This window comes from Desmodus rotundus, chromosome 13, assembly GCF_022682495.2.
Source record: "Desmodus rotundus isolate HL8 chromosome 13, HLdesRot8A.1, whole genome shotgun sequence".
NCBI classification, from domain to species: domain Eukaryota; kingdom Metazoa; phylum Chordata; class Mammalia; order Chiroptera; family Phyllostomidae; genus Desmodus; species Desmodus rotundus.
This window is the reverse complement of record NC_071399.1, coordinates 43198879-43217703: the sequence shown is the minus strand read 5'-3', so window position 1 is coordinate 43217703 and position 18825 is coordinate 43198879. Positions and strand designations below refer to the sequence as shown.

General features: G+C 39.7%; 1 protein-coding gene across 3 annotated transcripts in view; it reads left to right on the top strand.

The window, feature by feature from the left end:
* Positions 1-18825, top strand: part of FARP1 (FERM, ARH/RhoGEF and pleckstrin domain protein 1) — a 388385-nt gene that overhangs the window by 55966 nt on the left and 313594 nt on the right. For all 3 annotated transcript variants that reach the window (XM_045186721.3, XM_045186722.3, XM_024578871.4), the window contains exon 2: positions 7566-7759. In XM_045186721.3, the coding sequence (XP_045042656.2) occupies positions 7589-7759 (171 nt within the window). In that variant the 5' untranslated portion in view covers positions 7566-7588. The remainder of the gene's footprint in view (positions 1-7565; positions 7760-18825) is intronic.

Sequence of the window (18825 nt, the reverse complement as noted above, 5' to 3'; positions counted from 1 at the left end):
CTAGGGCTCACTGAAGCCAGATGTTGCTTGTTTGAAAGGATTTAGGAGATAAGACCAGCCATTCTTATGGAAAAGCAGCTTGGGTAGGCCAGTAAATTGGGTAGGGTAGAGCCTCTGTGGATCTTCAAGGTGGGTCACACAATGTTAGCCAGGTTAATGGAGTCTCAGATAATATGGCACCAGCCTACTGGCTTTGAGCTTAGCAAAGGGATAATGGACTCTGCTTGCCTTGATGCCATACTTCAGTTGCTCCCTGTATACCACTAGTGCCCTTCAAACTGCCACCCTGGTGTTGGAGCTCAGAGGGAGAGAGTCTGAGAAGGTGTCTGTGCGTGGGTTCCCCAAGAGGAACTGCTAAGGGCTCCAGCAACCTCCTCTACCAACTCAATCCCTGCTGGTTTTCACACCCAGAAGTTGTGGGGACTTATCTTCCTGGCACTGGAATCCTGGGCTGGGGGGCCTGGTGTGGGACTGGGACTCCTTGCTCCCGATATATCCCTACCAAATTTTTATCCTCGTGGGTGTGGGGCCAGTCCATTCCATGTCTGCACCCCTCCTACCAGTCTGGATGGATATAGTTACTTCAGTTTCATAGTTGTCAGATTTACATTCAACTTGATTTCTGACCTTCGTAAGTGGTAGTTGTTTTATATTTTAGTTGTAATTTTGATGTGGTTGTGCAAAGAGGCGAGCCATGTCTGCCTGTGTCACCATGTAGACCGAAGGCCTTGTTTTAATATTTTTTAGTATTTCCCCTGAAAACCCTCATAGTTTCACCAGTGCATATTTTTTAGCTACTTTCATTTTGATGATTATCTTAAGCTGAATGGGTTGCTATAACAAAGCATCATAAACAAGAGGAATTAAAAACAACAGGAATTTATTTCTCATAATTCTGGAGGCTGGGACATTTAAGATCAATGGCTAGTGGCTTCAGTGTCTTGTGAGGTCCATTTTCCTGTTCATAGGTGGCTGGCTGTCTTTTCATTGTGTCTTCACATGGTGGAAGGGACAAGAGAACCCTTTGGGGACTTTTAAAAAATATTATTTATTTTTAGAGAGAGGGGAAGAGAGGGAGAAAGCGAAAGTGAGAAACATCAATGTGAGAGAAAAACATGGATTGATTGCTTCTCGCATGGGACCCGACGTGGGGCCGGACTGGGGACTGAATCCGCAACTCAGCCATGTGCCCAGACTGGGAACTGGAGACCTGTCACTTTACAGGATGACTTACACCCAGCCAATTGAGCTACACTGGTCAGGGCTGGGGCCCGTTTTTGTAAGGACACTAATCCCATTCATAAGGGCTCCCCCTTCACCATCTAATCACGTTCCCAAGGCTCTACCTCTTAATACCATCACATTGGTGATTCAGTTTCAAAATACAGATTTGGGGGTAAGGCACAAACATTAAGGCAAAAGTTTATAGCAGAGATATTTTTACTCATTCTTACTTTTTTTTCCCTCTCTCAAGTCTGCCCTCCTATTTTATTTCCTTCCCATGTTTCTCCATAACTTCCCTGAAATCTTTTAAATTTTCATATGTTTTTGTTTATAGAATTGGTTATTTTATTGCTTTGTTAATTTATGACTATACATTTGTGCAAAATTTTGATCTGCTGCATGTAACGTTTCTTTTGTGGGTGTTGTTCATGTGTCATTCATTTTCATTTTTCTCTCTCTTTTAGCACATCTTTGTAAACATCACTTTTTGTTACCAGGCAAGTTTTTATTAAGTTGCTGTTTGCAGGAGCTTCTTGTGAGCCAATAGACAGGGCCATGTCCTATGCTAGTAGAAATTCTTGTGACCTGAGGGGGTGTGTATGTGGCTACGTGTGTGTATGTACAGGTAGTATTTTCAACCTTTGTTTTTCTCTTGGTTGCTGAGACTGGTATTATTTCCAATGCTGTCTTTCTCTTTTTTCACCTTGCCTTAACAAATAGACTGCTTCCTGCCAATATGGCTTGGCTGTGTAGTTTCTCATTCAAGTCCAACTTTAGTGCTTCTGGAGATTTCCCGCCACAATGCATCCAGCGAAGCTCTTAGTGCTAATCTGTATATCTGTTCCCCTTGTTCCCACAAAGCTGTTGCTGGGTTTGTTGCTAAGGATATTCTACTTACTGGGGATGTGGCTCTGCAGGCATGGACAGCCTCTTAAAGCATTTTCCTCTTCTCTGTCTGACTTTCAGTGCAGTTTGGGCACCTCTTTGTCACATTTTGTGGTTCAGGATTGCAGATGTCTTTGTCTGGTTTCCTCAATGATAGAGTTGCATTTGTATGTGTGCTTTTGGGTGACTTCCAAGAGGAAGTCTTTAAGCCAGGACACTATGACAAGACAACTCTAGTTTTTTATCTTTTCTCCACCAATGAAAAATTTTATTACTTTTTGTTGTAGCTACTATTTCCTTTTAACTAACTTTTCACATAGATCTAAAGAATAAAGTAGTTTCACAAATAGCTTTTCATTTTTGGTGTAGAATGATCACGTTAGTACGATGTATCTCAAGGAAAGAAATACTAATTTCCTTTACTCTGACTCTTGCTTAAGGCAATCAGAAGTCAAAGGAAGTTATGAAGGTAAAAATCAGAGTAGAGCATGGCTTGATATTTATAAAAAGAAGGCTTTTAGGTTTGTTAGACTTCTAGTTATGAACTCAACAGTTTGATATCAAGCTGATTACTCACTTATGACTTTGCCAGTGTTCCCCAGATATTTCCTTGACATTCTTAGGATGCTCAACTCGAAACTCTTGGCTGGATTTATATTTGAATTAAACAGTTCTTTCTATGTACAGCAACAGTCTGCATGCAAGTATGAAAGCAAAAGAAAGTGTGATATACTTTGTTTAAACATTAATATCCAGAAGTAGAAATAATAGAAGCATGAAGTCATTTAAAGACTAAAGAAAAAGTAAGTTAAAGTAGCAAGTATCTATGAATCACCAAATCAATTTGATTTTTAAAGGTGCTAAATATAACAATATTCATCTGCTAAATATAACAATATTCATCTGGAGATCTTGGACCAGAGGGACAGACAGGATTTAGTTTAGGGGATGAGGGGCCTTGCTCTTTGCTTGAGTAGAACAAGGACAAAATGCATTTGTGGGGAAGGGCCCTAACACCTTTGAGATGGGATGGCATGGGAGAATAGGCCCTTCCATCAGCTCCCTGGATGGGTGTCAGAGCCACAGCCAGACCCATGTTTCCCTGACTCAGAGCAGTGGTAAGCAAAGTGTCCAGGTCCAGTATCAGCATTCAGGGGCAGGACCTATTCATTCTGATGGTGTGCAGGGCAGAGAAGGCAGGTTCAGAGGTGGGGATGCTTGGAGAGGCAAGGAGAGGTGAACACCAAAGTAGGGAAGAGAGCAAAGAAGATAACTGGGAATGGGGGGAAGTAGGCAACTGGACTGATGTCATAGTTTTCTCTGGAAGTTGCATCTATTGGGTTTGTCAAAAAGTCTGTTTAGTTTTTTTCTGTAAAATAAAAGACTTTTTTTTTCACCAATAATGTTTTCGATTTGAGTTGTTTTGAGTATGTCGGCTACCTCCCATGTGGTATAACATTGATTTCTCTCAATTAATGTCTCGATTTGATCGCTATCAACTTCAACTGGTCTACCAACCATGGAGCATCGTCCAACGAGAAATCTCCAGCACATAACTTCGCAAACCACTATTGACATGTCCAGTCAGTTACAGTACCTACTCGATACACATCACAAATCATTTTTTTGCATTTCAGTTGCATTTTTACCTTTCTTGAAATAACAAAGCATAATATGCCAAAATGTTGCATGTTTTCTTCCATCTTCAATATTAAAATGGCTATACAAAAATTCACCAATTTTGATAAGTATTTTTTTTAATTCATGCTGATATAACAGTTGCCACAATACAGTCTAACAAAATTGTTTCAAATGAAGTTAAAGACAACTAAGGACTATTAGAGCCAGCTTATGGAAAAAACTAAACAAACTTTTTGGCCAACCCATTATTTTTAACCATGAGACAATGAACAGAAAATATATAGGGAAGTGATTTCTGGGGCTCCAGCTGGTTTGTGAAGATAATTTTAAACACAACTGATTTCATAATTAACTAAATGTTTACCATCTAGATTTGATTCATTGACTAAATATTGATGATCTCTTTTTCACTTGGTGTAAGGCACTGTGCTAACTTTACAGATGACCAAGGTCTAATCGTGTCTCTTAAGACTAATAGAGGAATTAGGCAAAGCACAGATCACACAACCAAACTGACTAGAATTAGGTTCTTTAAAAAAACTTATTTGGGGCAGAAATTAGAAAGGTACTTATATATCAGACCTGTGAAATAACGACTGGATATTCAAAAAAGATAGAGCAATTCTCAGAAAGGCTGGTCCTTAACTAGCAATGCTTTGTCATAGTACCCCAATTTTAAAGGATTACATAAGAATGAACAATAATCTCTTACAGGCTAGGCTAGAAAGTTGGTGGGGAAAGTGTTGGGAGATGTAAGTAAATAATGTTTCCTATGTGGTGATCAGACCCTTTTCCTGCCTGATCAAAGGACATGTCTTTTTACTATAGGGAGGTTTGAGGTGACTCCATTGCTTTTGAACTGCTACTTCATAGATAGCCCTCTGTATCATGGTGAGGAGGTCAGAGGTTTTGCTGAGAGGAAGGGAGTGTTTTCCATACAGAATTTTTTTGGGGGGAACTTCTGGAATCTGACTCTTAAGGAGAAGGATGAACATGAGTTGGGCAAGAAGAACCTACAAAGTAAGATTTCAAACTGGATAGTTTTTCCTGAAGAAAAGAGCTGAAGGAAGACTCATTTTCAAATGTGCAGGTAATGTACAGCCCTCTTAGTTCTGTACCTCAGACCACAGGTGACCCCTTGATGCCCCTTCCATGGCTTTCTTTGTCACTAAGTGTCACTGGGTCATTCTTCCCATGCCTCTTTCCCATCTTCTCCATTGCCTTGCATGAATTTGCTAGGGCTGCCATAACAAAGTATCATAAACAAGTACTTTGTCTTAAGAGAAATTTATTTTCTCACAGTTCTGGAAGCTAGAAGTCTCAGATCAGAGTGTCAGCAAAGTTGGTTTGTCTTGAGGCCTCTCTCCTTGGCTTGCACATGGTTACCTTCTTACTGGGTCCTTACATGGTCTTTCCTCTGTGCTCTCATATCCCTGGTGTCTCTCTGTACAAAATTCCTTTTCTTAAAAGGACAATGTATTGGATTATGACCCATCTTAATAGCCTTGTTTTAACTTAATCACATCTTCTAATTTTTGCAAATATAGCCACATTCTGATATTACTGAGGGTTAGGGCTTCAACATAATTCGGGGGTTCAGCAAATAACAGACTTCATGACTGGGCATGTTTGTTATTTTTACTCTTTTGATTCTGTGTGCCCGACTTTCCTTCATTTTCATCTTGGCTTTCGCTTATATCGTGAGATGGATTCTGAACCCATAGTTCACATCCAGCTCCACCTTCCCTGCAGCCTACTGTATGTCCTTTTATAACCATGAAAAGTGTCTCCAATCAAACCCACACCTCCCCCTCCTACTTCCTCTCCTCTGCTTTCATTTAAAATTTTCTGATCATTATTATACTTTTATCTCCTGTCAGTAGCTAACCAATTAAAACATCAGGTTAATTTTTTTTTACAAAAGTGGGTTTTATATAGTCACCTTTTCATTTTCATCGCTGCTGTCCAGGTTATCCCCTCAAGCACAAATTGTTGCGAATAGCTTTGTAACTAAATGCTCTCAGCTCTTGCCATCCCATCTCTCTTTTTGTACTCCCTATTATATATTATTTTTCAGGTTCATTTTTCAAAAGTCCTGTTTTGTGTCATTTTTCTTACCCCAGTGGCTCCCTACCACCTACAGTGTAAAGACCATATTTCTCAGTGGGCATTTGAGGTTCTTTATCATTTGATTCCAAATTATTTTCTAAATGTATTTTTAACTCTTTGGCATTAATTCTCATTCTTCTTCCTTTATGGCATCCAGTATCTGTCGCATAGCTTTCTTGGTGCTGTTGGCATTCCGGGGTGCCTTCTCCTTGTTTATTTCTGTCTTCTTTCAAGTATTACCTGACATCTGAGACTAAATTGAATTGAATCCCTACCTTTTCCATGATGGAAGCCCCCTGCCAAAAGAAACCCAATTCATCTCACATTGAAATATCATTTCTTTGTGCTCTTGTCACATTTATGATATTGGCCATAGTATAAATGTTCTGGCTGATTGATCCAGTCATCAAGCAGCCATTATTGAATACCACTCTGTGCCGGACATTGTGCCTATGTAGATGCTGAAGTCCCAAGAACATTAAAAATTTGGTTTCTGCTTTAGGGTTATCATGATGTCATGGCAAATGTAGATGGAACTGACTACTGTGCTGAAGCTTGCCAGGGTAATGAGCAAGAGTGGCAGTGATACCTGAGCTCTGCCGTGCTGTCAGGGATGAGACATTGAACTGAATTTTTAAAGCTAAGGTAGAAGCTTCAGGTGGAGAATGAGTGCAAAGCATTTATACAGAGAGAGCTTACCATGCAAAGACCTGAAGAAAGAGGCAGTAACAGAGTGGGAAGTGGGTTTGTGGCATGAGAGAAGAGTAGACAATTTGGAAAGATTATTGTTTTGTTTTTAGGAAAATAACTTTTTTAAAAAAGATTTTATTTATTTACTTTTAGATTGAGGGGAAGGGATAGAGAAACATTGATATGAGAGAGAAATAATGATCCATTTCCTCCTGCATGCGTTGACCAGGGACTGAGCCCGCAACCCATGCTTGTGCCCTGACTGGCAGTCGAATGGGCAACCTTTCATTTTGCAGGATAACATCCAACCAACTGAGCCACACTGGTCAATGCAGGAAAATAACTCTTGATACAATGATGTGTACTTGGGAAAGGGGTTATGGCTTTGGATGGTAGCAAAGAAATGAATTAGGAGGTAATTGCCATGGAAACAAGCAAAAGAAATCAAAAGACCTTACATTATTTCACCTGTATTTATGTGAGTGTATGTTTAGTTTCCTCAACCAGATTATAAACTCGGGAGTCACAATGTATGTTATCTATTTATCTTTATAATACTCATATTATTTAGTACATTAGCATGTCCATAAAAGGTGGTTAATGGATGCTAAGGATATGGCTTAGGCACCGTTAATCATCTTCCCACCAGACTCGAAATGTGTAAAAAATAGTGTCTAGCTCATTGTAGACACTGAATATTTTGAACACAACCGACTGTGTGGTATGAATAATGAAGAGCTGACTGTAAAATGAGGAAAGAATAAAATATGTTAAAATATGCAGAAGAATAAAATATGCACCACTATTTGCATTCCTTGAGTGGTTAAATGGGACATTGTTGATAAATGGACCAAAGCCTCACCCTGTGTGGTTCCAATGCAGACAATGGGGAGCCTGGTATGATTTGGGGAAATTCCTAAAATGAAGGGCAGAAGATGACAAATGTCACTTAGGTGGTTTAAATGAGTGAGTCTTCTTCTGATTGATGTATTTCTCTTTGTTTCTGCTTCCTACAGATATTATATAATCTGCTTTCATCATGGGAGAAATAGAGCAGAGGCCAACTCCAGGATCACGACTGGGGGCCACAGAAAATTCGGGGATCAGTACCTTGGAACATGGACAGAAGCTGCCCCCACCACCTTCCGGAAAACTCATGTCCATCAAAATCCAGATGCTGGATGAAACCCAGGAGGCATTTGAAGTTCCAGTAAGTTGGGGGTATATCTGTTAATTCAAGTGTGTGGGCAGCCTTTGGCAAGGGGAGGTTCATCTCATTCCCAAGTTTCAGTGACACAAGGTGTCAGGAAGAAGGTCTGTGTATTCTGCATCACCCTACCTGGCCCCCGAACTTGCTCCTCTGACCTGCTCTAGTTCTGAACTGTCTCATATTTAGATTTACGCATGAACTGCCCATATAATGATATCAGTGGGTGCATCACTTGAATTTTACTGACGCTCCTTATATAAATATTCAGGGTCCGACAGAAGTAAGGCCTGCTTGAGTGTGGTTGGTAGGATAATAATGGTATAATAATTTATAGTTTTATTTTGAACATTTCACCTAAAATGTCATATGGTGTACCTGAGTGTGATATTGTTATGTTACAGAATTACATGCTTATGATTTTGTAATAAAAGAGTGCCGGACCCTGTATATGTGTATGTATGTGCATATATATTATGTATATTTGAATTTGAGAGAATTGTGGTCTTGCGGCTGGATCTCAGTTTAATTTACTTATTACATGCAGTTTCTCTGTGCGTGTGTGTGCATGTGTGCACTGCTTCTATAAAGTACTGGCTAGAGAAGTCCTGAGAAGACCATGGAAGACCTGCATGGGTGTTCTCATATCAGAAGAGAAGTTGATGACCATGTTTGTGGGGAGTAGAGTATAAAAAAAATCCTGATCCAAGGCTACAGTGTGGCAGCTCTAGAGTAGAAGAGGCTCACTATCCCAGGGGCAGAGCAAAGGAATGTCTAGGAACTGGGCAGTGAAGAAGGAACCACCAGCCTCAGCTTCTACCATCAGTTGGAGCTCCATGCCCCCATGGTTCTGCTCTTTACCTCAGAGTACCTGTCTCATCATCCCCTGCCCTCCCTCATCCTTCTCCCCAACCTACTTCATAAACAGAACTCCTGCTAGAGGTTAGGGACCCACCATCAGTTATATACAGGTGGAGGATTTCTTGTTCCCAAGGCAGGGAAGGTCAAATGTGTGTGTCCAGCTCTCCAGAACTTTGACTGCACTTTCCTCAAGAATCATTATTCCTTATGTGGATTAGAGTCCATAGAATTCTTAGCACACTTGGGCTTTTGTTTTCTGTGTTCTGTCTTGGATACTAAGCACTACATCTAACATTGTTTGGGGAGGACAAAAATAATTCTTGAATTGTAACAGCCAACTTATAAACAAAGTTTGATCCCGTTGACTGGAGCAACTGAAATTTTAGTTGGTGTTGTCATCATTTAAGTGATATGATTCACTAAATATATTCATTTCAAAGAATATTGTTGAGAGAATGTGAATTATCATTGTCTCAGAGAAAGATAAACCTCAGAACAGCTATGTGTAAAAACTACCAACTTATTGCACATCGCAAACAACCTTTGTGTATTTCTAATTTTCTTGTTTTAGAATTCATATCTATCAGGGCCTTGGAAACATCTTTGTATTTTGGTAAACAAAACTTGCTAATCTGCTGAAATTGTAAAAATAAATTGAGGAGTGCACCTGCTAGCCTGTTAGAATTAGGCCTTTTAGAAGTGTGGCCCGCCCCCTCTTACCCCCAGGCAATTTTTTCTTTGCATTGCTGGACTGGTTCAGTGAGGTATTTAGTTTCATTGTTTCAGAATTTCATCTTTGGTACTGCTGAGGACTTCTGAGCCCAAGTCTCTTTTCTAGCAATACATTCTATTAAATGGCGTTTCTGTGTGTGGTTTGGGCTGGAGAGCTATCAAATGCTGCTGTTGTGTGCCTGAGGTACAGGAAGCATTGTACTATATTCAGTTGGCAGTTCTTCAGTTTCCGTAACCCAAGGAATGTCAAGACTCTGTTCTTAGCTACTATTTAGGAACTATATAGGAGCTCCCTGCCTAAGAAATAGGAATAGAAATATGTTTTTATCTTTTAAATTTATATTACTTGACAATTTGTGATGTCTGTGCTTTGTATTTGTAACTCCTCTGCCTGGAGGGAAACTTTCACCCCTCTCCACCATAAACTCATATGCACCTTTAAAGGCCCTATCAGTTATATCCAGATGCCAACTCCTTGAGGCAGAGGCTGAGGCTCTTTCTTCCCTCAATCAGACCTGTTTGCTCATACACTCATTAGGGGGAGCTTGACTGCCTGGGTTCAAATCCCAGCTACATTTACTAACTTATGATCACCATGAACAAGTAACTTAACCTCTTTATATCTCAATTTTTCACCTTTAAAATGACACTAATAATAAACCCTACCCCATTTTCTTATTTTAAAAATATTTTTTATTGATCATTCTATTACAGTTGTCCCATTTTTTTCTCCCCTTTATTCCCCTCTGCACTGTAACCTGCATCCCACCATCATTCCCCCACCTTAGTTCATGTCCATGGATCATACCTATAAGTTCTTTGGCTTCTTCATTTCCTATACTATTCTTAACCTCCCCCAGTCTATTTTGTACCTACCATCTATGCTTCTTATTCCCTGTACCTTTCCTCCATTCTTCCCCCTCCTCCTCCCACTGATAACGCTCCATGTGATCTCCATTTCTGTGATTATTGATTCTGTTCCTGTTCTAGTTGTTTGCTTAGTTCATTTTTGTTTTTCTTTTTTTAGGTTCAGTTGTTGATAGTTGTGAGTTTGTTGTCACTTTACTGTTCATAGCTTTGATCTTCTTCTTTTATTCAGATAAATCTCTTTAACATTTCAAATAATAAGGACTTGGTGATGATGAAATCCCTTAACTTGACGTTATCTGGGAAGCACTTTATCTGCCCTTCCATTCTAAATGATAGCTTTACTGGATAGAGTAATCTTGGATGGAGGTCTTTCCCTTTCAGGACTTGGAATACTTCTTTTCAGCCCCTCCTTGCCTGCAAGGTTTCTTTTCAGAAATCAGCTGACAGTCTTATGGGAACTCCTTTGTAGGTAACTGTCTCCTTTTCTCTTACTGCTTTTAAAACTCTCTCCTTATCTTTAATCTTCAGTAATGTAATTATGATGTGGCTTGGTTTTTGCTTCTTTGGGTCCAACTTCTATGGGAATCTCTGAGCTTCCTGGACTTCCTGCAAGTCTGTTTCCTTTGCCAGATTAGGGAAATTCTCCTTCATTATATTTTCAAATAAGTTTTCCATTTGTTTTTCTTTTTTTCTTAACTATTTTATTGTTGTTCAGTTAGAGTTATCAGCATTTTCTCCTGAACCCTTCTCCCCACCCCAGTCAAACCTCCCTCACTCCCTTGCTTCCACCCTCACCCTTGGTTTTGTCATTATGTTCTTTATAGTAGTTCCTGAAGACCCTTTTGCCTACTGTCCCCTCATGGCTCCCCTTGGGCTATTGTTACATTGTTATTAACTTCAATGTCTCTGGTTATATTTTGTTTCCTTTTTTCTTCTGTTGAATATGTTCCAGTTAAAGGTGAGATCATATGGTATTTGTCCCTCACCTTCTGGCTTGTTTCACTTAGCTTAATGCTCTCCAATTCTATCCATGCTGTTGCAAAGGGTATAAGCTCCTTCTTTCTCTGCTGCGTAGAATTCCATTGTGTAAAAATACCATAGTTTTTTGATCCACTCAGTTGCTGATGGGCACTTAGGTTGCTTCTAGCACTTGGCTATTGTAAATTGTGCTGCTGTGAACATAGGGGTGCACAGGTTCTTTCAGATTGGTGTTTCAGGGTTCTTAGGGTATAATCCCAGCAGTGAAATTGCTAGGTCAAAAGGCAATTCCATTTTTTGTTTTCTGAGAAAATTCCATACTGTTTTCCACAGTGGCTGCACCAATCTGCATTTTCACCAACAGGGCAGTAGGGTTCCCTATTCTCCGCATCCTCTCCAACATTTGTTTGTTGATTTATGATGGCCATTCTGACTAGTGTAAGATGGTATCTCATTGTGGTTTTAATTTGTGTGTCCCTGATAGCTAGTGATGCTGAGCATCTTTTCATATGTCTCTGGGCTCTCTGTATGTCTTCCTTGGAGAAGTGTCTGTTCAAGTCCTTTGCCCATTTATTAGTTGGGTTGTTTGTCCTCTTGGAGTGGAGTCGTTTGAGTTCTTTATGTATTTTGGAGATCAGACCCTTGTCTGAGGTATCATTGGCAAATATGTTTTCCCATACAGTTGGTTCCCTTTTCATTTTAAATCTCTTTTCTTTAGCCATTCAGAAGCTTTTTGTTTTGATGAGGTCCCATTTGTTTATTCTTTCCTTTATGTCCCTTACTTTAGAGGACATGTCTGTGAGGATGTTGCTGAATGGAATGTCTGAGGTTATCCTGCTAATGTTTTCCTTTAGGACTTTTATGGTGTTAGGACTTATATTTAAGTCTTTTACCCACCTTGAATTTATTTTTGTGTATGGTACAAGTTGGTGATCGAGTTTCATTTTTTTGCAGATAGCTGTCCAGATCTCCCAACACCATTTGTAGAAAAGGTTATTTTTACTCCATTTTATGGTCCTGCCTCCTTTGTCAAATATTAATTGACCGTAGACACTTGAGTTGATTTCTGGGATCTCTGTTGTGTTCTATTGGTCTATGTGCCTGTTTTTATGCCAGTACCAGGCTGTTTTGATTACAGTGGCCTTGTAATACAGTTTGAATGTCAGGTATTGTGATCCCTCCTGCTTTGTCTTCTTCCTGAAAATTGCTGCAGCTATTTGGGGTTTTTATGGTTCCATATAGGTTTCTGAAATGTTTATTCTATATCTGTGAAATATGTCATGGGTACTTTAATAGGGATTGCATTGAATCTATAAGTAGCTTTGGGGAGTATGGCCATTTTGATGATGTTAATTCTTCCAATCCATGAGCATGGTACATGCTTCCATTTGTTTGTGTCTTCCTTAATTTCTTTCTTCAGTGTTGTGTAGTTTTCTGAGTACAGGTCTTTTACCTCCTTGGTTAGGTTTATTCCTAGGTACTTTATTTTTCTTGTTGCTATATCAAATGGTATGTTTTCCTGATTTCTATTTCTGATATTTCATTGTTGTTGTACAAAAATGCCTTTGATTTCTGAGTATTGACTTTGTATCCAGCTGTTTTGCCAAATTCATGTATTAGGTTGAGTAGTTCTTTGGTGGAGTCTATAGGATTTTCCACGGACACTATCATGTCACCTGCAAACAGTGACAGTTTCATTTCCTCCTTTCCAATTAGGATGCCTTTTCATTCTTTTTCTTGTCTGATTGCTGTGGCTAGGACTTCCAATACTATGTTGAATAGGAGTGGTAAGAGAGGGCATCCTTGTCTTGTTCCTGATCTTAGTGGGAAAGCTCTAAGTTTTTGTCCATTGAGTACGATGTTGGCTGTAGGTCTCTCATATATGGCCTTTATTATGTTGAGGAATGCCCCCTCCATTCCCACTTTGCTGAGTGTTTTTACCATAAATGGGCGCTGTATCTTATCAAATACTTTTTCTGCATCTATTGATGTGATCATGTGATTTTCCTCTTTGCTTTTGTTTATGTGGTGTATTATATTTATTGACATGTGAATACTGTACCATCCTTGCATCCCTGGGATGAATCCCATGTGATCTTGGTGTATGATCTATTAATATATTGCTGGATGCGGTTTGCCAATATTTAGTTGAGGGATTTAGTGTGTATGTTCCTCAGCAATAGTGGCCTGAAGTTTTGTTTCTTTGTTATGTCTTTATCTGGTTTTGAGATTAGGATGATGCTGGCTTCATAAAAAGAATTTGGGAGTGTTCCATCTTCTTGAATTTTTTGAAATAATCTGTGGAGGATGGGAGTTAGCTCTCCCTTAAATGCTCTGTAGAATTCTCCTGTGAAACCGTCTGGTCCAGGGCTTTTGTGTGTCGGAAGCTTTTTGATTTACTGTTTCAATTTCCTAAAGTGTTATCGGTCTGTTCAGGCCTTCTGCTTCTCCTGCACTGAATTTTAGAATATTATATTTTCTAGAAATTTGTCCATTTCATCCAGGTTTTCACATTTCTTGGCATACAGTTCTTTGTAGTAGTTTCTTACAATCCTTTGTATTTCTGTGGTATGAGTTGTAATCTCTCCTCTTTCATTTCTGATTGTGTTTATTTGGGTCCTCTCTCTTTTTCTTGATGAGACTGCTTAGAGGCTTGTCAATTAGTTTGTCTTTTCAAAGAACCAGCTCCTAGATTCGTTGATTCTTCGAATTGTGTTTTAGTCTCTATGTCATTTAATCCGGCTCTGATCTTGGTTAGTTCCTTCCTTGTACTTGTTCTGGGTTGTCTTTGTTATTGTTCCTCGAGTTCTTGTAGGTACAGTGTTAGGTTCTTCAGTTGAAATGGTTCTATTCTTTTTAGGTTGTCCTGTATTGCTATGAACTTCTCTCTCAGTACTGCCTTTGTTGTGTCCCATAGGTTTTGTGTTGTTGTGAGTTCATTTTCATTTGTTTCCAGAAACTTTGGTTTCTTCCCTAAATTATTCTTGATGCATTCATTGTATAATAGCATGCTGTTCAATCTCCATGTGTTTGAGTGTTTTGGTTTTTTTTCCTGAGGTTCTAGTTTCACTCCCTTGTGGTCCAAGGAAATCCTTCCTATGATTTCAATTTTCTTGAATTTATTGAAGTTTGTTTTGTGTCCTATCATGTGGTCTGTCTTTGAAAATGTTCCATGTGCGTTTGAAAAGAATGTGTATTTTGCTTCTTTGGGATGAAAGTCTTTATATATATCAGTTAAGTCCATTTCATCTAGGGCGTTGTTCATGCCACAGTATCTTTGTTGATATTTTGTTGGAAGATCTATCCATTTTTGACAATAGGGTGTTAAAATCTCCTAGTATAATTGTGTTGCTGTCAGTATCTTTCTTTAAGTCCTCCAAGATTTTCTTCATATATTTGGGTGCTCCTATGTTGGGTGCCTATGTATTTACAATATTTATGTCTTCAGGATGGATTCTTCCCTTGAGAATTATGAAGTGACCTTCTGGGTCTCTTTTTATGGTTTTTTTTTTTTTGCAGTCTGTTTTCTTCTATATGAGTATTGCTACCGATGCATTCTTTTTCCTGTCCATTTGCTTGTAATATTTGTTTCTAGCCCTTCACTTTAAGTGTGTGTAGGTTTTTTGTTCTGAGGTGGGTCTCCTATAGGCTGCAAATGTGTAGGTCATGTTTTCATATCCATTCTGCTATTCTGTGTCTTTTGATTGGGGCATTTAATCCATTTACCTTTAAGTGTATTATGGATAGGTATTTATTCATTGCCATTTTTTCTTACCTGTGTTCCTCTCTCTTTCACTGTGTTTCTTTGTGTTCTCAAAGCAAGCCCTTTAGCTTATCCTGCAGAGTTGATTTGGAGGAGGTATATTCTCTGAGGCTTCTTTTGTCTGGGAAGCTCCTTATTTGGCCTTCCATTTTAATTGAGAGCCTTGCTGCATAATGTGGTCTTGGTTGCAGGCCTCTGGTTTTCATTAGTGGGAATATTTCTTGCCATTCCCTTCTCGCTTGGAGGGTTTCCACTGAGAAGTCAGCTGCTAGTCTTATCTGGGCTTCCTTGTATGTTTCTTCCTGTTTTTCCCTTGCTGCTGTCAAGATTCTCTCTATATCTTGGAATTTTGCCATTTTAATTATGATGTGTCATGAAGTGGGCTTCTTTGGGTTCCTCTTGCTTGGGAGTCTCTGTGTTTCCTGGATTTGTGTGCCTTTGTCTCTATTCCAATTAGAGAAATTTTCCATCATTACTTATTCAAACAGGGTTTCTGTCCCTTGCTCTTCCTCTTCGCCTTCTGGTATCCATATTATACAGATATTATTACATTTCATGTTATCCTGCATCTCCCTTAACCCATCTTCATTCTTTCTTTTCCTTTTTTTTTTAATTTTTGTCACTCTATTGTCAAAAATGCATAGATCTTCCAACAAAATATCAACAACGATACTGTGGCATGAACAACGCCCTAGATCAAATGGACTTAACTGATATATATAGAGCCTTTCATCCCAAAGAAGCAAAATACACATTCTTTTCAAGCACACATGGAACATTTTCAAGCAAAGGAGCCTCTTTTCCTTTTCTTGCTCTTTCTGGGAGTTTTTTTCTACCTTGTCCTACAGCTCACTGACATGATCCTGTGCTTCACCTAGCCTGATTTTGATTCCTTCTGCTTTGTTCTTCAGTTCAGAAATTCTGTTCTTCATTTCCTCTTGGCCCTTGTTGATAGTTTTTATTTCCTTTTTCATGTTGATATACTTTGCAGTTAGTTCATTGTAGTTTCCCGGTAGTTTTTGGTAACTCTCTGTGAGCTCATTGAGCTTCCTTATAACCATTGCTTTGAGCTCCATATCTGATAGTTGACTTGCTTGTATTTCATTTAGCATTCTTTGATGGGCTTCCTCCTTTCCTTTCATTTTGGGATTGTTTCTTTGTCTTCCCATTTTTTGTGAGACTCTTCTTGTTAGCCTTGGCTTGTTAAGTTGATGTGTTCTGACCCCCTGGATTTTTCGTGTAAACTTCTGTGGTAGAATACCTGTGAGATTCAGGGGTACAGACTCCTTGATTTCCTGAACTAACTGATCTTGGGCTGTGGTTTATGTTGGCTCTTTGTATGTGTTTTGTTTTTGGTAGTTGTTGGGTCTTTCTTTGGTGGTTCCTTCCCACCAGCTGGTTAACTGAGGGTCACTCTGCCCACCACCTCTTGTTTTCTGTTGTGTAGGTGTGAGCAGGTTGTGTTGGAGCTGGTTCTTCTGTGTGTACAAGGTTTTGAGGCTCGTGCTATTGTTCAGTTGTTTGTTTTGAGTAATTTTCCACTATTTATTTGTATTTCCAGATAGGTCCTTGGTTGAGTTAGTGTGGTTTCCACTCCCTCCTTCACCTTCTTCTGTTCTTATGTGTTGGTGGTTCCTTTGTTGGTTGGTTTCCTCTTCCCGGAGGTATCCTGGTGTTCACAGCTTCTACCTAGTCTTTTTTGTGATAGGTTGGAAGGGGAAGGCAAAATGGTTTAAGACAGCAGGAGTATATTCTATGATATTTAAAGTAGCAGCCCATAGGGAAGAGATAGGAGATACTTTGGATATGTATAGTGATAACCATGATAAGTCACCCATGTTTCCACTTTTTAGAAAGTGTGGAAAGAAGATAAGACTCTTGTTGGTGGTGGGGAAGGATTGTGAGTTGGATCTGGAAAGCTGTGAGCTTGTGGGAAGTCAGATTATGAGGTAAAGTGAGAGTGAAGGTAGAAAATAGGTGTAATGTGTGAAAGAATAGAGTTAACTACAACTGTAATAAAGTTCAGTTAACAATGAAGTGGGCTAAGATCTGGGAGGAGTGCTGTGTAGTATTTACAAATCTATGGAACAGCTATTATTTATAATAGTAATGGAGTAACAGTCATATGACAGAATCTTTTTTGATGTGAATAACTAGAATAGGGAGTATAGGTCCTAGAGTAGTGTGCTAATGGAACACTAGTAAAGACAGTTAATTAACAATACACTATGAAACATAGAACAAGGGGAAACCACTCAAACAATGCAAATTAATCAGTCAAGCAAAGAAGACTAAACAGACAGAGAAATACAAAAATAGTAATAAAATAAGAGATGTAAAAATAGTGAAAAAATAATAATACAAATATATAGTAACTTGCAAGTTCTCTGGAGTAGGAAATTGAAATTTGTTTCACTGTCTCAGCTGTTGTGATGCCCCCTCTTTGGGTCCAAATCTGGTGTTTTCAGAATTTCAGGTTTTACTGTCTCATTTGTGGGAATTTAAAAAAAGTAAAGAAGAGGAAGGAAGGAAGAAGAGTTATAAAGGGAACGAAAGAAGGAATAAAACAAGAAAGAAGGAAAGAGGAAGAATGTGTTAAAAATATAATAAAAAAAATAATAAAGAATTACTTAAAAAAAAAAAAAGCCTCCTGCTGGCTTCAAACTGCCCAATCCAGTTTTGCTAGTCCTTTTGGCTGTAGCAGGCTGAGGGGGCTTAGTTTCCCTCTTTTCCAGTCTTAATCAGCAGTGGGTCAGCCTCCAGCCCAGTTCCCCAGCAGCCCCTGGTCCTGCACGTTCGGGTGAGCACTCTCCTAATGGCTACGGATGCGAGAGTGGGTTCTTCCATGATGTGCACTCTCTCCCGTGCCTTGGATGTGGGCTTAGGGCCCTCTGAGGTGCGCAGTCTCCCTGGGGCCTCGAATGTGCACTATGGGCCTTCTACACCACCAAGGGAGCACCCAGGAACTGGCTGGAGAGGAGGCTGGAGCTGCTGCTGCAGGAGAATTCCCCAAACTGCCACCAAGTGTCTCTTTTTTTTATCACTTTTTCTTTTTGAGAACTACCTCCTGCTCATTCCTGCCACTCCATAAAAGGAAGGGCCTGTCCTCTCACACAGCCCACCTCTCCAGCTAGACCGGGGACTGTCTGGGTCAGGGCCCTTGACGGCCCAACTCTCAACTCTCCCCAGCCTGCACACACAGTCTCCATTTGACCTTATTCCCCTCCCTGTGACTTCAAACAACCGGGTCTCTCTTGGTGCTGCTCAAACCTTGTTTTTCAGGGGAGGGAGATGTTAACCCCGCTCTCTTCCAAGAGTCTTGTGGCAGACCTGGTGGTCTCCAGGCCTGGGGCTGTAGTCACCCTAGTCCCCATGCTGGTCCCAGGGACCTTGTTGTTCTGAAGCAAACTCCTTACCATCTGATTTTTCAGTGTCCTCTATACTTTTTGGTCTCCTGTCTTCATATATGCTGGGGTACTGTTGGCTGTTCACTTTGTTCCTCAGTAGATAGACTAGGTGTTTCACCCGTGTGCAGGGGGAAGTGAACTCTGCTCCCACCTATCTCGCCTCCATTTCAGTCTTCATTATTGTTGTTTTATATCAGTTTTCCATTTCTTGCTCTTCCTTTTCTCCTTCTGGCACCCTTATGATTCGGATGTTGGAATGTCAAAGTTGTCCCAGAGGTTCCTATGCCTAAACACTTCCTCATTTTCAGAGAATGAAAAAGAGTTGATACAACTGAAGTGTTTGGAACAATTCTTGGCACATACAATGAGCTTGACACAAGAATGACTAATAGAATTGACATCCATTTGCCACTCATTGTTGGCTTCTTGGCTCAGGGGCCTTATTTCATCCCTAGCAC